This window comes from Vanellus vanellus (genome assembly GCF_965231255.1).
Source record: "Vanellus vanellus genome assembly, chromosome: 3".
NCBI lineage: Eukaryota > Metazoa > Chordata > Aves > Charadriiformes > Charadriidae > Vanellus > Vanellus vanellus.
In genome coordinates this window covers 42183068-42204326 of record NC_138907.1, presented here as the reverse complement: position 1 = coordinate 42204326, position 21259 = coordinate 42183068, and the positions used below count along the sequence as shown (strand labels likewise).

At 40.4% G+C, this 21259-nt stretch overlaps 1 protein-coding gene across 2 annotated transcripts in view; it reads right to left on the bottom strand.

Annotated features, from left to right (window-relative positions):
• Positions 1–21259, bottom strand: part of PLD5 (phospholipase D family member 5) — a gene marked incomplete at both ends in the record, with an annotated part of 187685 nt that overhangs the window by 19737 nt on the left and 146689 nt on the right. For both annotated transcript variants that reach the window (XM_082481775.1, XM_082481776.1), the window contains one exon: positions 16468–16595. In XM_082481775.1, the coding sequence (XP_082337901.1) occupies positions 16468–16595 (128 nt within the window). The remainder of the gene's footprint in view (positions 1–16467; positions 16596–21259) is intronic.

The window sequence follows — 21259 nt, the reverse complement described above, 5'->3', positions numbered from 1 at the left end:
CTGCTGAGCAGGTACGTGTGCCAGTCCCACGCCAGGCACAGGGAACAGCTGAGCGGTGGCGGTGCAGGAGGGGAAGGGCGCTCTGATGGGAGTGACCGCCACCAACGGAGAGAGAGAGAGAGAGGCAAAGAGATTTGAGAAAGGTAAAAGCGCTCCTTAATGTAGTATTGATGATGTGACCGTTGTAGCAGACATTGCTATAAACAGGATTACAGGAGTAGCACTCATCACAAATTCATTAAGCGTAATAGACCCTATTCAGAAAATCGCCATTTTGATGTAAACCAAAAATGCAACCCGATGCTGGAGCGGCCAAGAAGGCTGCAACACCGCCTGGCTCTTCTCTCACAAAACCTATGCAGGTATGAGAGTCCACCACAGCAGCAAAAGCACGTACCTCAGCTAACACTTCACTAGAAATCGCAACCTACCCTTGTGCATCCTGAGCCAAAATCCTCCCTCCGTGCTTCGCTAGTAATGCAGTGCAGAGCCTTCACAGCTTTGTTACATTAAAATCAAAAGTAATTCAGTGAAGTCCAAATCCAGCACGGCCCTGGTTTATGCTGAGTCCCGCTTTTTCCTTCCATGTTGGTAAGAACATGGGAGCTACACTACTGTTGGGAAATACTAAATAGAAAAGATTAATACAAACGGTAAAGCACTGTATTCTCAGAAAGTTAGTAAAACTCTGTCTAGCTTAAACTATCCGAGAGTGAATAAATGCAAAATTTAAATTAACAGCATCTTGGGATGTCAGAAATCATCTAGGGCAGCACATAAATGTTCTTACCTGTTACCCCGTTACTTTGAAAACCACAAACTGCTTTTGAAAATTATTTAAAGAATTCAAACAGATTCAATTTTGAGATTAACTGTTTCATTGTAACTATTGTTCCTATTTTCTATAGACACTTTTACTGAATAAATAGTATTTTGAAACTCCTAGATTCAACTTGACCATTCTCCAGTGAATCAATTCGTGAATCTTGCACGTGGATCCCTCTTGTGCCTGGCCTACGTCCCACTGTTGTGTGGGTTTTACATTGCTGTCATCTAAGGCCAAAGGCTAATTTTCTGTCATTTTGGTTTTAAGTGATTTGAAAATAATTGGCAGGCAGAATTTCTACTGAACTAGAAAAAAAACTCCCTTTCACTTGACATAAGAATGCAGTCTCAACCTGAGCTGGGAACTCAATCCCATCACAGAAAATGGAAAACTGTCATTCAAGCCACTTGCTGGAAATAAATCTGAGCTTGTGACCAAGAAGAGGCGATGCATTCGATAGAGTGCACCCAACATCGGCACCGAATGTCAGTATAAAGCGGTGACATGCTCTCACTAAAAGAAAGGAAGGGACATCAGTGGATGGACTGTACCCCATTGGAACTGATAAAGTACATTTGAATTGGCAGTCACTGGCAGTTCACTGGTCTTTAATTCTCACCTTTAGAAAGTACATTTGCTAGATTTGGTCTGTGGTTCTTGCAGAATAAAAGTCCCAGGGAAGTTACAGCTTCATGCGTTATTTTTACTTTTATTACCTAATGGCAAAAAGCTGCCACGATAAGGCAGAGGATATATTTTAGGGGCTGCTATTTTTTGTGTCCCATCCCTTTTTCTGCTGGTCCACAGGTCAAGACCACAAAACTGCACTCTGCTGTGCTCTACTAATTTCCACCTCACCTTACATTGAGTAGATAGTCCCACCATTATTTTGCATAGCGCCCTGATTTGAAGAAATCCATGCTGAAAAAAAATAACATTAAGTTCAGCATTTCATTTCTGCTAAAAGTTTCTGCCACGCAGATGCAAAGCAAGCTAGACAGCCAGGCAGCAGGGGACCTTGTTTGAAAATGGCGTGGTTTAAAAAGAACTTTCTGAGGAAGAGGTAGCAATGCATCTTCAAAGCAGAAAACCAGAAATTCCCCGTGTCCTTGTCAGATTAGAAAAAAACCCATCCTGATTTTTCTTTTTCAGCCATCTGCTCTATTGATATGGAAAACTCAGCAAAAATAATTCTGTTTATACAAAAGAATACAAACAATTTATTTAAACCATGCACCACTCATCACACGATGATATTCATGTAGAAGCTACCACAGAACTGCCATTGCAAGTTTGAGCTTTCTTACTGCTGTTGATGAAGCTCACTACCAAACCAAGCCCAACACATTGCTACTTGTCAGAGCAAGGCAGAAGGCGGAACCGAATCAGTTAAAAATTCCTTGCTATAGAGTCTATCAGCATAATTAATATCACTTGGCATAATCACAGCCTAATTTATCATTTTCAAATGACTTTTCAGTTTACAGTTTCATTACCTCCTCAAAGCGAGCACAAGTGTCTCTTTAGGGGAAAAGCAAGCTTGCCAACTGCAAGAAACCATTTTTCCAGGATCATGTTTGATTTATTTCTTGTTTTACTGCAGGAAATCTAATTAATGTGAATTCTAATTTGATTCCGTTTCTCTTTTGAAACAGTTTTTGTTCCTTATACCAAAGAAAAGTGGAGACTGGGAAGAAAAGGACCACGTTGTGCTGGCCTCCATCTCACTGCTGGCAAGCTGCATCGCATTTCAGTACTGGTGTCACTCATACGACATTAAACAATTCGCTACCTCAGCGAATAAAAAAAAATTAAAAGGTGAAGTGAAAGATCCTGCTAGCTTCCGGAAAGGCCAGGCCTCTCCTTTACCATGCACACACACATCCCGCTGCCTCTTTCCATCTGTCCTGCACTGGAGCCTGTCCTGGCAGCCCTTATCTTGCATCTTCCTCACGCAGCTGCAAATCACAGCACGAGCTCTTAGTATTTGTTCTCATCCTGTGTAACGCTGCAAGGGGCAGCCTCCCTACGTCTTCTGCTGTACAACACCCAGAGCAGAGTGCAAAGGACTGACCTCAGAATAGGGGCAATATTCATGTCTAAGCATTTCTCTCTAAGTGCACAGTTTCTTTGGGGCTTTCAGATTCGTGGGCCTCAGCGAAATGCAACAGCACGTAGTTGACTAATTGGATGCATTATTTATAATGTTACTGACACACACAGTGGGTTTTCCTTTTGTAAACCGGATAGGGATTGGTGGCAGGCGTGCTGTGCACACAAACAGGGACAATGACACTGCATATGAATTATTGCTGTAACTGTAGAGCCTTGCCAGGCTACCTGATCAGAATTGGAAACCTCTTCTCTTGATGTAAGCAGAGGGCCAAAGGATCTAATTAATTTTTGACTGAACCTTGATTAAATTCAGTGTGCAGGACCTTCAGGTAAGTGAGGAATCCAACTGCTTTAGAAAGTAATTTTTAAAGTAATTTAGCGAAACAGTACAGAGGCGGCCCCAGGACAATGGCTAGCCTGTATGAAAAGCTGTTTCAGAAATCAATACTTCCTCCTTGTCCTATTCTTCTGAGTAGCCGCCTTAGATTTTAGCTGGGTTTCTGGCTGCTTCAACACGTAAGCAATGCCTCCTATAAAGATGTGGTCCTCGTATATTCTCCTAGGTAGAAAACCTGGAATTAAATTGATACATCATATTTGTGCCTCCTGACCCTAGCAGTAAAATTGGGAACACGCCGATCCATGCTTCCTTAATTCCCTACGTTGAACGTGCAGGTAAAGGTCATTGGGGTCATCATAAAAGCCTCTTTGTACTTGGGGAAATATAGGATTCAGCTGAAGTGTCAGCTGGCTGCTGCTACATGAACAAATAGTAATAATGCATGCTCTGGCTGTACCACCATGTGAAAGAGGAATATGAATCTGTTTATTGCGTAATCATGATCTGGGTGTTTTCTCCTATCTCAAATCATGGCAGATGCTGCCCCTGGGGATGTAGAAATTGTTTATTTCTAAATAATTTGTAAGACCCCTTGTGCAAGAGACAGAAGTACTGTGTGCCAAAGATGTCAGAGATTTAATACACTAATAAAAGTCAGCATAGCTCTTACGTAAGTTAACACTGAACAGAATTAAGAGGAAAAAAAAATACATAAAACAAGTGTGAGACAACTTTAAGGCTTGATGCCATTTCCATCTGCAATATTGGGCAATAAGCTTTTAACTTTTTAGGAAAACAAAAGAAATACCTGAAAAGATACCTGAAAACATGTTATTCCAATTTAGCATTAACACTAAGTTCCAGTCTTAAAACTGGAAGATCAAGTTTATTTCTCACAATGTCTGTTTAAACTGAGTTCTTTGTTATGGCACATGCAGAGTTGAAGGTAATAAAATGTAAGCCACAAAGACGATAAAAGATGTTTTCAATACATTACCTTAAAAAGCAGAACACACATCATGAAACTGTAGCATATGTTCATGGTGTATATATGTGGTATATGTAGGTTCTGTACCTGTGCAGCAGATCTGCATACAAAATGATGTGCTACCCAATCACAGGAATCTACCCTACCATTACATTTGAAATAAATGCCTAATAAGTCCTTATATTGATTACAAAAATCTCACTGACCAATAGAGGAATTCTCTCGACTTCTGTAATTTTCTGAAGCTACCCCTCATATTTCTGTTTGCACGCGTGGCCCGACCAATACACCTCCCTCAAGCAATGGTTAATAGTTGAGCAGCTCCATGCAAACATCAGTGATTTCACTGCTTTGGTGACTGCCGTTTACTTCGCAAAGGTACGAAAGGTGACTGCACGATGACTTCCAAACTAGGCCTCGATGCTTATGACAACAATATCAAAATCTGAAAAGGTTTAACAGTGCCATGAATTTCGCACATTCATATGGAAGGAATGCTTTTTCAGAATCTGTTTTGTTCTGCTTGATGACTTATGGATATAGAAAGATGAGATTTTATACTGAACTGCAGAACCATTATTCTTTTCGTAGAACGACTGAAATGATTGTCCTTCCTTGCCCTGACTCATGGCGATTTATGGCACTGTATTTCAGCCTGATTTACTGTGTGTCTTTTTCACAGGACAATAATAAATCCAGTTTTCCGTGAAAGGATTCCGCTGTTAAAGTGGGAGGCGACTGGGCTGCTGCATTTGGGAACTTTTGGGAGTTAAGGCAGTTCTGAATGAAGATATTTATCTAGATGGGAACTATCATCTGTGCAATATCAAAGTGCGTGTGCGTGGGTGGAACCACATATTGGGAATACACTTTCATGATTATTTTAATGCTGTTATTTTAATTGTTTAGTTGAACAAGACCTGATCTAATGGGGTATGCTAATAACTAAATCCCTCTGAGAGGAATCTGCCTCCATTCATTAACATCACTGACCAAGATTAGATGCCAGCAAGTTCTTGTGGGAGACGACAGAATAGACTGTGGTGCATTAGCTCTCCCTCAGAGATTCAGCTGGGTTTTAATGAACAAGTTCTCTTTCAGTGCAACATAAATCACATTTTTGGGAAAGTGGTGTATTTACTGCCTTTCTTACATCCATGTAAGTTTACTGATCATTTAAGACTCTACAACCAGCTGTCGAGCCAGTCGCTGGAACCCCTGGACCGGTGTATGGCGTGTATTCTTACCTAGGACAAATAAAATGACTGTAAAAGACCACACTGGTCTTAAGAGCTCTGACTCTGCAGGAATCCCTACCCCTTAGCCGCTGAACTCCAGCAGTAGCTTCCCATGAGCACAGAAGTGCAGCACAAATGCTTTTGCCTCATCCATGCAATCTGGCTTGGACTTGAGAGCAGTGGAGGGCAGGACAGATAGGTGCAAACGGGTCAAGTTCTGCTGCCCCCACTTGGTGCAGGCTGTCTGCAAGGCAGCTCCGGCGAAGAAACCAGAAAACCGTTCTAGTGCAGCACCTGCATTAATGCACACTGCCGTCTCAGCGTGTCTTGCTGTTTCCGGGTGGCTTCATAAACACAACACAAATGAAACTCCAGGACTAATACTTGTAAGTGCACTTGGTTGGAGGATCTCTAAATTCAGCTCAAGCTCTTCTGTTTTCCTGATCCCTGCAGACAGGCCTTACGGAGGTGTGCCTGGAAACCGTTCTCATCACTGTGACCAACGCCATTGATTTTGTTTTACATTTTTAAGGCAAGACAACTGCCCAGTGCACGATTTTTGCTGCAGTTTCTGGGACATCCCCCAAAACATTTTTTTCAAATTTCAATAGCTTAATTCTCAGGCTGCTGAGTCTTATCTCTAGCCCATGGAATCAGGCAAGCACATCTCACCAGTGCTGTCTATTCACCACACTGCCTGCCTGTTTGCTTCAGGATAGCAGCACTGGTCTTTAAAGCTTCCTCTAGTTTTGCACAGACTTGTACAGATGATTTTCTGTCTTCTGTGTGCTGCTGTACCATGTGTGTTCTGCCACCAAATTCCTGCATGCCTCCGGTTCCCTAAACATTTCTAGAACCCATCCAAAGCTCTCAAGTCCGATAATCCTCATGCACTGATGTTATCTGTCAAGTAGCTGAGGGACCACTCATAAACCAGAACCAGACACACTCTCTTTGCAACAGCTTCTATGACAACTTATTTTAAGATGGAGTGATGGCAAGTATTAAATAGCAAGCAAACAATTATGAGATTAGTTTTACTGGAGAAAAAACTCTCTTTTCCTTTGCATTGTGGAGATCCAACTACCTGAATATCCCATGCTTTTTTAGAAAGTGGGTTTATCTGTTCAAACTGGAAGTTCCATCATTTTGCTCTGCAGGTTTATTATTTATTGATTTAAAATTTATTATTAATTACTCCAGCGGCAGGTAAACCTGTTCTACAGAACTTTCATGACAACTAGAAAAAACGATGAGAAGAAAATAGGTCTGTAGTTTCAGAGGTCAGAGACAGAGTAATAAGCATATTCCTACAGTCAACAGAAATCAGACAAAAGTACGCAGCAAGCTGGATTTTGCCCTCTCTTGCATCAAATACAAACAGGTAACGCGGATGACGCACGTGAGAATGGAGCACAAGGGTGGAAGCAGTATGATGAACAGGAATAGGTTCCCAGCACCTCGCTGCTGGGACTCAGCCCTGCACCTAGAGAAACTAGCCAAGCAGGGGAGGCACCAGAAGTCTTTTTGGCTCCCAGTGCGAGGTGAATATAGAGCCCCATGCTGCTCCCAATCGCTACACCACAAAACTGGAAGTCTGCGGGAACAAGGAGGAACCAAGAGCACTACCGGGCAGTAACAGAAGTACACGCCGAACACAAACCTAGCAGCCAAATTACCAGTGTTCCTGTCCGGCTTTAACCAGCCCTCTGTTAGCAGTGCACAGCAATGCTAGCATGAGACAAACAGCCCATTTCCTCACTGAGATTCATTTGTAAATACTGCATGGTCAGATAATAAATTTCAAGCAGAGTAAGCCTAATGGGAAATGCTGACTGTCCTGATTTACTGGACGTAACAGAGAAAAAGTGGCCTGTCTCAGTTAAAGAACAAAACAAAACATCAGACTTCCGAAAATACAAACTTTACACCGAGATAAGCTCTTAGTGGAAATAATAAATATATTTTCAGCCTGTCTTTCGAAGGACAAGCTGTAATAGCATCACAGCAGAATGTTGACAATCCTACTAGCTTTCTACGCAGCAAGAAATAAAACCACAAAAAAGTTATTTAATTGTCAGTACAGCCCCATGATATCTACTTAGGCCTGTTTGCTTCATGTCTTCACTCATTCGCCTACGCTTGAGGGTCTGGGCTGCACTTGTATGTTACCTTTATAATATTAGCTAGTTCTCGAAATAATCCCATTGAACTAGATCAGATTAGCAGCATGAGTTTTTTAAAGGATTGGATCACATGGCAAACAATACATCACAACTTTTTAGAAACAGATATTCTCTGTCATATATCAGAGTGATTATTTAACACAGAAATACGAATTTAGATAGAATGGATGGGAATTACGTTGCGTGTACTTTAGTTCTAACATTTACCCATCTGAGCTTGATTGAACCTTGGTGGATGACGAAGTTGAAAGAGCCTTGTTTCATGTTACAGGACACTTGAGACTGTGCTCAATTTACTAATAGCGATATGATACTGAACACCACAGGGACAGTAAGAAAATTAAGCAAATTATTAAAAGAAGACGGTAAGGAGTGGCAATGGTCTAAAGTGCACATTAGAGACATAACTGTAGTTCATACTAGAAGAACATTAGATCAAATGGAAACTCGCAATATAACTTTTTTGCTTGAGTGAAAAGATGTAATTCCACTGTCAGACAAAGTATCTTATCTCAAAAGGACCAGATGCACCATTACATAACTTCAAGAGACTCATTTAGATGAAAGTTCAAAAAAAAAGACTGACTGATTATAGCGTGCTTTTTGCTCTATGCAGTTCTGTAAAGACAGAATGCAACTGTCTTTAACAGAAATTGCAAATGTGCAGATCTTGTCTCAGTAATCAGTTTGGAGAAGGGGCTCCATAATAGCAAGATTTTGGGGAGACTGGAAACAAATGAGATCGTCACGATGGAGCTTGAGGTATACAGAAATCCAGTATTTATTATGTATTATTTTTATGTGAGTTCAATTTTGATCACACAAATAAACGTAAACTACAGAAGAAGCATGGGTTGCATTTGCTCCTGGCAATGTTCCAGAGCTTCCTGAATTTTGGGAAAGTTTGATTTGGACGTGTAGCCCCAGAAAGAGAGACCAAGAGAAGAAGGAATAATTCCAGAATAAGTTTCGTGACTCCCTAAGTGCTACCTTCGAATTGTGACTCCTCCACATGAGTCTCCTCAATATAACTGGGGTGAGACTTTTGAGTAAAGAACCACGTGGATTGCTTCCAACTGATTTTACCCCCCACAAGCAATCAAAAGGTTGCTCCTCTAATATTCCCACAATCCCAAATTGACCCAAAACTGTTCTTTTAGATGCAGCTCTCAATAGCTGAGATACCATATTTATCTCCCAGTTTTTGTCATCTCAGTTTAGGAAGAGAAAAAGGTTAGGTTTTATCAGTCTATTTGTCACAGAAGGCAAGAGGAAGAGAAGGTGGTAGAGAAGAATTATAACTGCTGCTTTTGTCTCCTTTTTTTGTGCGTGTTATAAGGAGGAGAGCCCGACCAACTGAGTGGAAACCCCCAGGATCTCTCAATCCAATTTCGTCCTGTCTCTGGTGGTAACAGGGAAGACACGCAGCAACATTCCAAGTGCTCCTGCAGTTGTCCGGCTGCAAGTCTTCCTATAGCTAAGTCTAAAAAGCTAATTCATACTAAACCAAATAAAATATTGGCTCTTCACTTTCTACTTGAAATTGACACACACAAAAAGTATATCTCCTTTGACAGGCTGGTGGGTTTTTGTTTGTTTGTCTTTTTTTTCTTCCCTCTAGTAACTATAGGGTACTTAATTTCAGAAAATTCAGAATCCAATATACTTTCACTGTAAGTATGCACTAGATTATTCGCGTTTATCATGAAAAGCATAAAGTTGCTTATCTAGTGTATCTACAGATGCTTAATAAACCTTTTTTGAATAGTGAATACTCATAGCTCTCTTAACATCTCACACAGGTAATTTTACTGTTGATCCAACTGAATTATTAACAGAATAAATGAATTGGGCAACTTATTTCTTATTCTTCAGATGTAATCAATAATTCAGAATTGCTATAACTTTCATGTACTGTAGAAGCCAATCCTAAAGAGACATAAGTATGTTTTACATAATAATAAAGTAGTCCATAGAGGCTTTCTCATTCACGCGCCGTCACACATCTTACCTTCTCCAGTATTTGAACCCTCCTGTATAGTTACTTGACATCTTAGGTGCATCAAGCAAAAACCTAACCCCTCAGATAAAACAGGTCACTGTTTCCAACCTGATAAACAGCGTTGGGACAGTTTATCTAATTTTCTAATTACTTGAAATTATGTAGCTAAAATCATCAATTACTAACTTATGACAACAAGAGAGTAATAGGAGGATGGAGAGGAAGCTGCCTGAAAGGAAATACTTTTGTTTAGTAGTCCTGTCAGATACCCAGCTGTCACACTTGGAGCTTTAGAAGCGCTCCAAGGCACTGCTGAGAGTCAGCAAGAACGAATCATTGATCCTTTGCAACAGAGATGATTAGATGAACTTCTACTATTCAAAACACTACCCAAACTTGTTTCATGAAAGAAGCAAGGTCAAAAAATTCTACTCATAACACCAAGCCCAATTTACCAAGAATTAATATGTCTTCATAAATAAATACATACGTGAAGACATCGGGTCTTGTTTTTCCAGTCCTCCTTCTGATGAATTTTTAAGATGAAGAGAAATCAAATGCTTTTCTGAAGTCTTAGTTTGTATTGGTGACACAAATCACACAAAGAATCCAACAGAGACATAAAATAAGGGGGAAAATGAGAGCAAGTTCATAAGGTTTCTTTTTCTGTCCTTAAAATAATTACATTTTACAGTTTGGTTGGGTTTTTTTTGTCCTCAAAAAAATTACATCTTACAGCCATTCAGCTAAAACTGGTCTGAATTTAAAACAATCAGAAGAATGAACAATCCAGAAAATATATGGACTTAAGAGGCATCTTAAAAAGAAAAATCCTCTGCTAGCAGTTTTTACACAGCTAACTAAGAGAGAAAACCATGTCTGGTTGGGAACTTGTCCTTGACACCATCTGACCCAAAATTTAAGTACGACTTTTTGAGATAATGTGTTTAAGATGTCACAAGTGAGATAGAGTAAATGACCAGGGAGTCATGGGGAGTTGGACTAGATGATCTCTAGAGGTCCCTTCCAACTCTGAAAACTCCATGATTCCGTGACCACCCGCAGTGGATCTGGGTATTAGGGTTTCTTTAAGAATCAAAAAGATGAGGGCTTTTGCAACTACTTGATTATCTTTCATACTTTCCATCCATACCTTCCATCCCTGCAGGAAGGTGGCTGCTGGCCTGGGATGTTTGGGCAGAAAGTCGGGTCCATCGTTGCTGCAAGGCTGCTCACCGTTTCTTGTCTCAGGCATCACCAAACAGTATCCCTGGTGCATTTCCTGGCTTCCATCTCCTCACAGCTCCCTGATCTCCAGGATCTCTCCCGTTTCCAGGATCTTTCCTCCAGCCAGGAACTTCACATTCTTCTTTTCAGGCCCCCCTTTTTTCTTCCAAGGCCACTTCTTTCCAGCACCCCTTATCTTCTGGCACACCAAGACTCACTTTTCCCCAGCCCAAACAGTTACGTGCATAAGCACAAGGTGTGAGCCGCCTCCTAACCAATGGCTCTGTCTCATGTCTCTTCAGCAAGTGGAGGACCCTGGACATACCACTTTCATTTAGTCCAGGTGTTTACCAATTACAGGGAACAAGCAGCACGCTTGAGAGCTCGAACGTTCAAATTTGGGCACTAACCCCCACACATGCACCCACCTACCTGCTACCTGTTGGCATTCATGATTTCACCTGTGTTTTTTGCTTACTAGAGTATTTAATATTAGCTTGATTCTACTTCCAGTGAAGACAATTGGATTAATTTTACTTGTTTCAATAATTTTCAGTAATAGAATTTTCCAAGGGCTGATTATTTGTTGCACATAAATGTATTTTTCTGAATTGGTTTAACTAATCCATTACAGTTGTTTGCCCACTGGATTCAATTATTCATGTGTGAATAAAACTTTTCCAAAAATGTTGTTAGCATGAAGAGCTCCAGAAGCGTTTCTTGAGCTGATTAAAGGTTCTGTCTGTACTGAAAACCTCACATTCTTTAACAGAATTAAGGAGCTAAATGCATTTTCAAGCTTTGCTGAAACTACTGGAGGGAATCATGGAACAAAAGAAATATATGACACTTTTTGTTAGCTCTTGCTCCACATTAATATTATGGGTTATAACAAATTTTATATAACAAATTTCTTTTATTTAAGTACATTAATAAGCTACCTGGCCAAGGAAGTAGTAACTAGAATACAGCACCATGGTCACCTCGATTATTATTAGTTCAAACCGCAGGCAAAAATTAATCAGCATATGTACCTAATTTTAGGCATGTTTGAGTGAACCCTTTTTCAGGCAAACATTTTAACATAGATGCACGTATTTTGCTGAATAAAAATAGACTTCAACATACCGTTATCTTAAATATATACTGAAGTAGGTTGCACAGCTGTGGCCCAGAGACATTGCTTGGCTTGTTCGATGGTTACAAGACTAAGTACTCAGTAAGTGAGAGCCTGGGAACTCTGGGAAAATAATTAATTGATTGCATCCATTACCGAATGCATGTCAGAGAAGTGGAAGATGGAAGTTATACAGCTGATCACATAGATTTCCTACATGAAATGAAAAGTTCAAAATGTGATTTAAAATTCTATCCTCATCATTTTCCTCTTCTAGTACCCCACCCCAATCATATTTTGAAGTCAGAATGGCACCACAAAGAACAAGAGACCGACTCTCCAGAAGTCTTTCATCAAACTGGTAAACCTCAAAGACTTGTTTATACAGTTTTTGCACCATTTTATCAGTTTACAAAAAATTTACCATAAAGAAACTAGATTGGTAGAAAGATTATTTCACTGATAAAATTTTATACAGCTTACTATATATAAGAAAGTGGTACCTGTCTAAGAAAGTGGTAAAACCCTGGCTGCTCATAACCCGGAATTTTCAACAGGTTATGCATTTGGGCAATATTTGCCATATATTGATAACAGCAGAAAAAGATACATCCCCGAAACAAAATCTAGACCTGTTTGAAGAAAAGATCAAAATATTTCACTATGAATGTAAAAAACCTCACCTAATCTTTGTAAAATCTTTTTTTTTCAAGGACTCTAAACAGTACTTTTCATTTGCCTGTGGGTTTGATTCCAGACCAAAGCAGACAGCTGGCATAGATGATTTCAGCCAAAATGATTAGACTTTTGGAAAACTTGCAACCTACCCAAAACACAGTTTTACTTGAGAAGTAATGATCAAACTTGGTAATAGAGTCTGCTGTCAGCTTTGCCCATAATTTCAAAGCTGAGACTCTGGCAAGTATTAAAACTTTGACAGCGAAGGCACAAGGATATATGCAACTTTAAAAGTTATTCCCTACCTAATATATGCAGCATATGAAAATCTCTCCCTGATGCAGAAAATTTACTTTGAAAGGAAATATTAGTATTGCTTCTTGTCAGTGCTGACAAGTCAAGAAAATGGCAACAGAACTCGTATGAGGCTGATTTCTAGTGTCCAGCTTATAAACGTAGAGAAAAATTCTCCACAAAGACAGTAAAAGCAAAGCTGACACCTTTGGACATTTAAGTCCTGACGTTGTTTTCTTACGAGCCGTTAAAAGTTAAATTACTATTTCAGCTTTAGATTCAGGCTCCCGAGAGAAGAATGATGCTAACAGACTTTTCTTTTAATCCCCTGACAAAGAGACAATAGCAATAAAATCCAGTTATGTCTACCACAATAACCTTGCATAAATATTCTCTAGCACGCTGAGCTGCTGGATGTTAAGTGCCCCATACTGCTATGTCTCAGAAGTGTTTCTACATCTTTTGGCCCCTAGCAGGCAAGAGGTAGGAAGGCTCTGGGACTATAGCCCAGGGTGAAATACTGTACAGACCTGCTGCAGCTCCAATGCAACCGCCACGCCAGCCAAGCAGGTAGGTGCTCCTATATGAATTATGCAGTGTACTGGCCCAAATGTATGCAAAGGTTCAGTGCACAGGAAGCAATAAACACGCATGTAGAAAATACAGGGGAAGGCATGTGAAAAGATACGACAACAGTGCACAGTTAAAATCTTAAGATTTTCGTTGCATTTTAGATATTAGATACGAAACTGGATGGATGCACTCACATAATTTCCACTGGAACCGTGCTGCTGAATAACCAGACGTTGTTAGCTACAAGGTGACTGACTCATACTGGATGTTTTGTTTCAGTGAGAAGACAACTGCTGTGCTTGATAGGCCAAAATACCATATGTTTCTAGAATAGCAGAGATTTGCTGTCAAGACATAGTAATACTGGCCAAAGTTGCTTGCCGATTCAATAACCACAAGTTCTGTTACTCTAGAAGTTGGATGAGTTTTTAAAGATATGTGGCTAATCAACAGCTCAGTCTGCCTTTTCACAGTCCTTTCCCTGCAGGTAAACCAGGATGTAACAGGAAACGTGCAGTGGCATCTGCAGCCAGCTCCCTGCCTCCCGCTGCAAAACTGCAGAAGCCTGACCCCGCTGAGGGCAAGGGCATGGGTCTGGACAGGCCTGGCACTATCTGCTCCGCTATCTCCCAGTTAAACTCAGTCCTGCCTCATTTAGGCTGCTGTGAGGGAAGAGAAGAAGGACCCGATCCCTCATTTGCAGCTATGCTGGGACTCTGATAAGGAGGAGCCATGGGAGGTGTGCCTCCCCAGTGAGGACTCGGCTCACAGTCAGTTTAAGATTAAGTCCTGTGTATGTGCAAAGCATTTTCCTCGAGGAAAGAACTCAGAATAAAATGACAGAACTCTGGGCCAATTTTGCCTCTTACGTGAGACGAAAAGTTCAAGACAGATTATTATTTTAGGACTGCATACCAGATCTCTTTGACAGTTGCCCAGTTAACTTGTAACTCTGGGGTAAGCGAATTGGATACTCATATCTGATGTCAACAGGAGCCAAGCTTCTCATTTCCTTGGGCTCTTCTGAAACCCCAGCGTACATTTCTCAACTAACTGAAAGCAGATTCTTTTTAGCTGCTGCTCAGAAAGATTTCTTCTTGCCGTGCACAAATATTCTTCTGGGCTTCATCTTATCACCACATATAAAAATATACTATTATATGACAAGATGAAAAAAAATCTCCACATGCATGCAGAAAACAAAGTGACAAAATTAAGAGTAAGGAATAACGTTTGAAACACTGGCCCACAAAGAACCGGCATCAAAGTTTGACATAGGCGTACTACAAGAGTTAAGATTTACTTCAGTATGAGAAGACCAAGCCTATAAGGAATGGTAGCATCTGTGATGAACGTCATAAACACAATCATTAAATATCATAATATAACAATCTGTGTGGTAGATGTGCCTCTTTTCTTCACATTTATTTTTTTCCCTGGTACTCAAAACTCCAATTAGAATAGGCTTCAAAGCTAAAATAGAGCATAAACTACTTCTAAGCGAAATAGTTCTGTGAAGAGCTATTTTGCTTATGACATACGAACAGATTAGTTCCTGAGGCACAATGTATAAACATTTGATTTCTAAATTGTCCAAAAGCCCAAACTAAATGTTCCTACATTGACTGAAAATATAACACCCTCTTGCCCAAGAGTTTCTCTGATTTCTAATAATAGCGTTCTTTTCTACCAGTTTTCCAGATTCCTTTGTAAACATTCAAAAAGTTACCTTTCAAATAAACTAATACACATAGGAACAGCACAAATGACTTTACTTCACTCTTTCTTTACTAACCTTTGTTTTTATTCCAACTTTCAGCCTCTTAGCTCAAAAAAAAACCTTAACAACTTCAACAAAGCCAACACACACCTTCTTCTTTACAAATTCATTAGAATCTATGTTCAAAATTATTCACTTGTTTCTGAGATTCTGCTCGTGTTTAGAAAGTAAGCTTTTTTACTGCAACTAATAACTACCTAGGACTGCTTCTTCTTCCCCTCTGTCTTGCATGCCATTTACTGAGATCAGTACAGATTCCACTCCCTAAAGACGACCAACAGCTGCCTCACACAGCCAGTGGTAAGCAGCAAAAATGAACATTAGAGCCGGTAATAATCCTGAGACTGTTGCGGAAAGAAAAAAAGTTACAGATACCTACGAGAGAGCAAATAAGCCCCATTACTGATTAATTACTTCTTCAAAAGGGTCATAGACTGTAGAGAGTTCTCAGCAGTGGCTGCTGGCAAAGAGGCCTTAGCTCACATCCTTCAACTTGCTTGTTTACGGAGAATCAAAAGGTGGAATTCTCTCTAATACATAGAACATTCAAAAACATTGTGCTATTTGACCTTCTGTATGCATAAATCTCTCCCTCCCCAGTGGTGGTGGGTATTTCAGGATAATACCCACTATTCGTTTGGAAGTCTCTCCAAATTTTGCTTTTCCTTATTTAAATGGCAGTTGAAAGGGACTAGGTCATGCTCACAACATTACCACAGAGCTTCCACAGCAGTTTGTTTTCCAACAGGTTCGCCCACATGCTGGTGTGGTTTTTTTTTTTTAAATAAGTAAACCAGAACTTAAAATCTTCAAACAACAAAATCATCGCATAAATCAATAAAGGCAATAATTTTTTTTTTTTAAATTTAACCCAAAGCATAACTGTTGAGGATAGCTATTCCAATGAAAAGAGTTAAAATTTATAGTAATATACTTTTGCCAAACAGAGAAGAGTCATCAAAACTGTGGCAGCACAGTTTTTGATGCTGGCACTTCTGCCAGCAAACTACTGGAAAAATCACTACTTGCTGGCCTCAAAGACATTACTTTTTTTCCTCATTATACCTTCGATGGGTATAAGATGACTTTTTCAATTAAATTACCTGTCCCAACGATCTCCAGTCCAGGCTGGCACTTCCAATGTACACATGCTGTTTATCAACAATCCAGAAGGATGACTGAAGCCGGCCTTCATTATACGCTGACATGTTCACATACAACACTTCAGCACCTAAAGATTTAAGGATAAAATAATAAATAGCATTGTTTAAAAATAACATATTTTACACTATTAAAAAAAGAAACAACTTCACATTTCAGGGCCTCAGCTTCCAAAACTAGTGAGAAATGTAATTAAACATATCATTAATGTTTAAAAGCAATGATAAACAGTGTTACTGACCTGCTTTTTAAGACCTTAATTAACGTATGTTCCTGAAAAGCAGGTATAGGGAACATTCCAATGCATTCTACAGTTTACTTAATTTTCTTCCATTTTAGAACCAAATAATTGCTATATTTTTTCCAGCACTGTATGTTTCTAAACCCCGTTTATTTTTAAAGGTCTATTCCGTAACTCAAACCTGCTACATATTACAGTAATGACCTTTAAAATACAAACCCAGTTACAACCCCTTCCTGAAAAGCAGACTCTGCTCCTTTGCGCTGGGCAATGGTTTGAGCAGGGAGCCCACGGTGGGCTCTCACACGGAACAGACCCCGACAAGAGAACACGGGTGGAGAATTAAGGAGTGAAGAAGTAAGCAAAGGCCTAAAGTATGCTGAAAATGCTCTTAATCCTGCTAATCTGTGACATTCAACCTACCACTTTGAACGGCACAGTTTTAATGTGAATTATAGGCCACTGAAATCAAAAGAGCTACCTGTCAGGCAAAAGCATGTTGGTTCTATGGCATCAGTAGGAAAGTCAATTGGCCCCATCTGTATGTTTGCAGGACTAAATCCAGAATATACTTAATATCAGGTGAGTTTAGGGGATTTCTCACATCATAATTGTTCCTTCAGTGCTCCAGTGTTTGTGAGATTAGGTGATTAATCTGAATTAATCATTGCTGAAGGTAATTTAAAGTAACCCGCTTATCTTCACATTTTAGTCATGACAGTAACTGGGGAAGTGAAGTGACAGTAAAGAGCAGCCTGGAGGGCAGTAACGGTACCAGCCATCTCCCATTAAACATTCATGGGATCTTCAGGATTCCCATGGGATCTTCAGGAATTCCAGTAATGGCTGGATATGAGTCACAACTTCAAAAGAATTCCAGGGTACCTAGAGAACTAAAATATATTTCCTTTCATCTAACTTCCTATTTTTGACTTCCTAAGAAACACTTGACTTGCAATTTTAAGCAACAGTTACCAGTGCTAAATATTTCTTTTTTATTATGAAAACTGTAATTCTCGCTTAAACAAGCGATTCCAGAAGTTCAGACATCAAGAAAAGAAGAAAAATCAGGTAAGGTGCCACTTTTCATGAAGCACCAAACATGCAACATATGATTTTGAGCAAGTTACAGAATTTGGTTTGTTGTACAGTTACGTTTTCTGCAACCCGGCTACCGTTCCAATTTTTTCTCGGTATCACCTACCCACATTCATCTATGCTTAGAAGGTATTTTCCAGTTTTCCCTGGAAAGTGTTGCTGCAGACTTTAAATCCGTGCATTAATGAACAGAACTGTGCTAATTAATAAGATAAAGTGCGTGAAATGGAAAAGAAATCAGAAAACACTATAGCAGGTGTTAAATGGTTTTCTGATGAATAAACCAAACAAAAGCAATTCCTCCTACTAGCTAAGGAAAACCATTCTGTAAGGTGCTAAACTTCTGGCTGCTTATCTGGAAACTGTGTTTAAAATCAAATTTAACATAGCGGTTTGCCTTGATCATCTTTTCTTTCCATACATCCAATCTGCAACATTAAATAGCAGTATGAATTTAACACCCACAACACACCTACATCAAATAGGTTATAAATGAAATGTTAGATTATTTTAAAGGAAAGGTAAAACAGTCGGAAACAAGAATGAGCTTCCTTCTCATAACTGAGTGCCTAAAATAAACACAGTTTAAAAACATTTTTTAAATATCCAACACCGAACAAAAATGCCAATTGCCAAAGTTACAACAGCAGACCATTTAACCAGTAATTACTAATACCAGTAACCTGACACAAAATTCAAAAGTTGTAAAACACCAGGATTTGTGGGTGTGGGTGATGGGCATAAGCAGTGGGATGGGACTATCAGTCTAAAATATAACCTAGGCTTCAACTACCAAAGTAGTGAATATGGCAGTGCAGGAGATACTGCTATCACATATTCCATTAAAATCAAAATCTGGAACCCAATTTCTTTTCTTTCTGGAAACAGCTAACTCACAAGGCTTGAGGAAAAAGTATCTCCACGTTAATTAAACAAAAGTCATGTGTTGGAAACAGCAGCTGCTGTGCAGCCTATTAATGAGCTAAGCCCTCATTTTTTGATGAAGGGAAACATGCATCAGTATTGATAATTGCCTCTGTTCCACAAGCCCTTGAGATGTTTTGTTAAAATAGGCTTATCAGGCCTTCAACACAATCCATCATCCCTAGCGTGGTCCAGCTCCCATGAGGAAGTTAAATTGGACTGATCAATATGTGAAGCCGTAACAGAACTCTTTATCATGCTGCAGTCTCAATTACACAAAGCTGTGGGTCTACTGAGTTCAACCAGAAGGCACAATTTGTAGGCTTGATTGCTAATATAGATGCCAGACTCTTAAAACATAAATCTAACAATTTTGTTTCACTGAAGATTAAACTGCAGCGTGAGATCTTAAAGAAAACCAGCACTGTCACTTAAAACTCAAGTGGATTTGCCTGTCCCATAAAATTCTAAAGGCTGGGCCAGATTGCTCTCTCTCCGCAGGCAAAAAAGACCACTGTAGGGATCAAAATATGCTTTAAGTAACAGACATTTCTCTGAATTGTTTTTCTTCTAGGTGGGGAGGTTTTGCACTCTGTGTAAGGGAGGAGAGATGCAGTCTGGGATGCTCAGAGGGGACCCTGCCCTCGAGAGCCTGGACCTTCTCCATGTGATGGGAACACAGCCCCTGGGAGGTGCCAGGCTGCCACTTAGCCTCTTGCTTTGTCTCATAATGGACGAAGAAAACGGAAGACATTATTAGCACTACAAAAAGACTGACTTTTCATCCATTTCCAAAAGGAACCCGATTCCCCAAAGTAATCCCAAAGAAGGATGGCACAAGCAAGTGCCATTTATCACTTCTAGTCTTGCACCATCCTATTTGGTCGAGCTGCCTGCTCTCAGAAACCCCACTAACGATGTTATGAAGGCTACGGGGCAAACGTGACTTCAAGAACAGAAGCTTAAGGCTAGGGCCTTTTCTACCTATTTGAGCCAAAATGCTAAGCTGTTAGCAGGGTCTACCTCAAATACTGTGTTCGTTTTTTGGCCCCTCACTACAAGAAAGACAATGAGATGTTGGAGCGTGTCCAGAGAAGGGCTACAAAGCTGGTGAGGGGTCTGGAGGACAAGTCTTAGGAGGAATGACCGCGGGAACTGGGGTTGTTTAGCCTGGAGAAGAGGAGGCTGAGGAGAGACCTTATCACCCTCTACAACTACCTGAAAGGAGGTTGTAGAGAGGTGGTGGCTGACCTCTTCTCCCTGGTGACAAGTGATAGGACGAGAGGAAATGGGTTCAAGTTATGTCAGGGGAGGTTTAGATTGGATATAAGGAAGCATTTTTTCACTGAAAGGGTTATTAAACATTGGAACAGAATGCCCAGGGAAGTGGTGGATTCGCTATCCCTGGAGGTGTTTAAAAAAAAGGTAGATGTGGTACTTGGGGACATGGTTTAGAAGTGGTTTTGTCAGGGTAGGTTAATGGTTGGACTTGATGATCTTAAAGGTCCCTTCCAACCTCAGCAATTCTATGATTCTATGATATGCTCTATCATGAAAAACTGTCATCAAGAAGAGCATCTTGGCACACCTGTGTCGCAGAATATGCTAGCTCTGGATTTTACTGCTGCTCAAGCAAGGTCACCACCACACAAACTGGGAGACCCTTCTTCATGGGAGACTGCAGGAGGCCAGGACTCACAGGGCTGCCACTTGGCCTCCAGGCCCAGGTTTACGCGACGGTCTAGAGAAGGTGCATCAGGAGGCCTTAGATCCAATGCCTGTGAGCAGTTTAGGATATTACTAGGTTTTCCTGGTACAGAGGAAACATCACTGAGCTAAATCACCTTGCTGGTGGATACCGGAAATCATTTTTTGAAAGACCCAGAAAGAGCAACTGTTTAGGCTGCTATTATCACAGCTGCCTTGAAAGCAAACATGCAAATTCTGCCTCCAACAGTTTCCAAATGCACCAGTTACAGGCTAAACTCTCTTTGGAGTTAGCAAACATAACGCCCAAGGAACAGAAGCTGCATTTGCTTGTACCACGGCTAAAATTGGCCTTCTGTTTTCACAAGTCTCTTACTTTTACTATAGTGTTTTTAAAACCAGAGAGAAAGAAAAATGGGAAAGGGGGAGGACTTCAGGATCGAGAGGAGAGCCAGACAGAGGTATCCGGGAAGTTGCAGCAACACTGGTGGGTGATTCAGAACAGGCAGAGCAAGGATGAGAAAAGCACCAAGAGCCCTGACCTCATTAGCCCTGACAGCAGAAAACAGTGCTGCAGCAGAAAAGAGGGCAGAGGGAAACAGAGATACATGATTGGTGGCATACGTTAGGACTGTGCATCGTGCAGAGCACCGGGAGAAAGGGTTGTGGAGCCACACTGGCCCCTGCTACCCCCTGCCAGGAGCAGGAGAGTTGTAAAGGTGAAGGAGCTGAACAGCGGCTTTTGAATGCCTCTCCTTCCCCGT